At 56.0% G+C, this 1,649-nt stretch overlaps 1 protein-coding gene across 1 annotated transcript; it reads left to right on the top strand.

Annotated features, from left to right (window-relative positions):
• Positions 1-80: 80 nt before the first annotated feature.
• LOC113963027 (very long-chain acyl-CoA synthetase-like) lies at positions 81-1,418 on the top strand (the record flags this gene model as incomplete). Its single annotated transcript, XM_027673821.1, has 3 exons — positions 81-265; positions 456-580; positions 1,209-1,418. Coding segments are annotated over exons 1-3 (453 nt in total), but the record flags the coding sequence as incomplete, so codon positions are not given.
• Positions 1,419-1,649: the final 231 nt, after the last annotated feature.

Raw genomic sequence — 1,649 nt, forward strand, 5'->3', positions numbered from 1 at the left:
CAGTTGATGATATTTGGGGTCAGTTGATGATATTTGGGGTCAGTTGACAATATCTGGGGTCAGTTTGGGTTATTTGGAGTCACCTGTCCGTTTTTCGGGTCCCCAGGGCTCCCCAAGGCCGCGGTGGTGACGGAGCAGAAGCTGCTGATGGTGGCCAGCCTGGCCGGCATGTGTGGGCTGCGCCGCGACGACGTCGTGTACACCACGCTGCCCCTCTACCACTCGGCCGGGCTGCTCGTCGGCCTCGGAGGCTGCCTCGAACTCGGTGTGGGAGAGAACCCGGCCAGCAGGACAACAGAGGGAGGGAGGGAGGGAGGGAGGGATGATGGATGGATGAGGGATGGAGGGATAAAGGGAGGGAGGGAGGGATGGATGGAGGGAGGGATGGGTGAGCGGACGAAGGGAAAAGCGAGGAGGGAGGGGGTCACACCCCCCCCCGGCCGTGTCCCCCCCAGGAGCCACGTGTGTCCTGAGGAGCAAGTTCTCGGCCTCCCAGTTCTGGGCCGACTGCCGGCGCTACAACGTCACCGTCATCCAGTACGTGGGGGAGCTCATGCGCTACCTGTGCAACGCGCCCCCGGTGAGCCCCAAAACTACCCCCAAACTGCCCCCAAACTGCCCCAAAACTGCCCAAAAACTACACAAAAACTGCCCCTAAACTACCCCTAAACTGCCCCTAAACTACCCCCAACACTGCCACAAAAACTGCCCCAAAGCTGCCATGAAAACTGCCATGAAAACTGCCACAAAAACTGCCACAAAACTACCCCAAAAACTGCCCCAAAAACTGCCCCAAAAACTGCCCCAAAAACTGCCCCAAAACTGCCACAAAAACTGCCATAAAACTGCCCCAAAAACTGCCCCAAAAACTGCCACAAAACTGCCACAAAAACTGCCATAAAACTGCCACAAAAACTGCCCCAGAAACTGCCACAAAACTGCCACAAAAACTGCCCCAAAACTACCCCAAAAACTGCCCCAAAAACTGCCACAAAAACTGCCACAAAACTGCCCCAAAAACTGCCATAAAACTGCCCCCAAAAACTGCCCCCAAAACTGCCAAAAAACTGCCCCCAAAATGCCCCAAAAACTTTCTAAAAACTGCCACCAAAACTGCCATAAAACTGCCCAAAAACTGCCTCCAAAAACTGCCCCAAACCTGCCCCAAGCCCACCCCAAACCCACCCAAACCCCCCGTCCCCCCCCAGCGCCCCGATGACCGGGAGCACGGGGTGCGCATGGCCCTGGGCAACGGGATGAGGGCGGAGGTGTGGAAGGAATTCCTGCGGCGCTTCGGGCCCGTGTCCGTCTGGGAATTCTACGGGGCCACCGAGGGCAACGCCGGCTTCATCAACTACACCGGCAAGGTCGGGGCCGTGGGCAGGGCCAACGTGTTCATCAAGGTGAGAACTGGGGGGGTTTGGGGCCAACGGGGGGGGTTTGGGGGCGGCTGGGGGGGGTTGGGGGTAAATCGGAGACGTTTGGGGCTTATTTAAATAGATTTAGACTTGAGATTTAGACCGAAAGATTTAAACTAAAATTCAGACCTAAAAATTTAGAATTACAGGTTTAGGCCTAAAGATTTGGACTTCCAGACTCAAAGACTTGGACTGACTCAAAGATTCAGACTCTGACATTTCCCATCCAGG

Source organism: Neopelma chrysocephalum, unplaced genomic scaffold (assembly GCF_003984885.1).
Source record: "Neopelma chrysocephalum unplaced genomic scaffold, ASM398488v2 Primary Assembly neopelma1_187401, whole genome shotgun sequence".
In the NCBI taxonomy this organism is placed as follows: domain Eukaryota; kingdom Metazoa; phylum Chordata; class Aves; order Passeriformes; family Pipridae; genus Neopelma; species Neopelma chrysocephalum.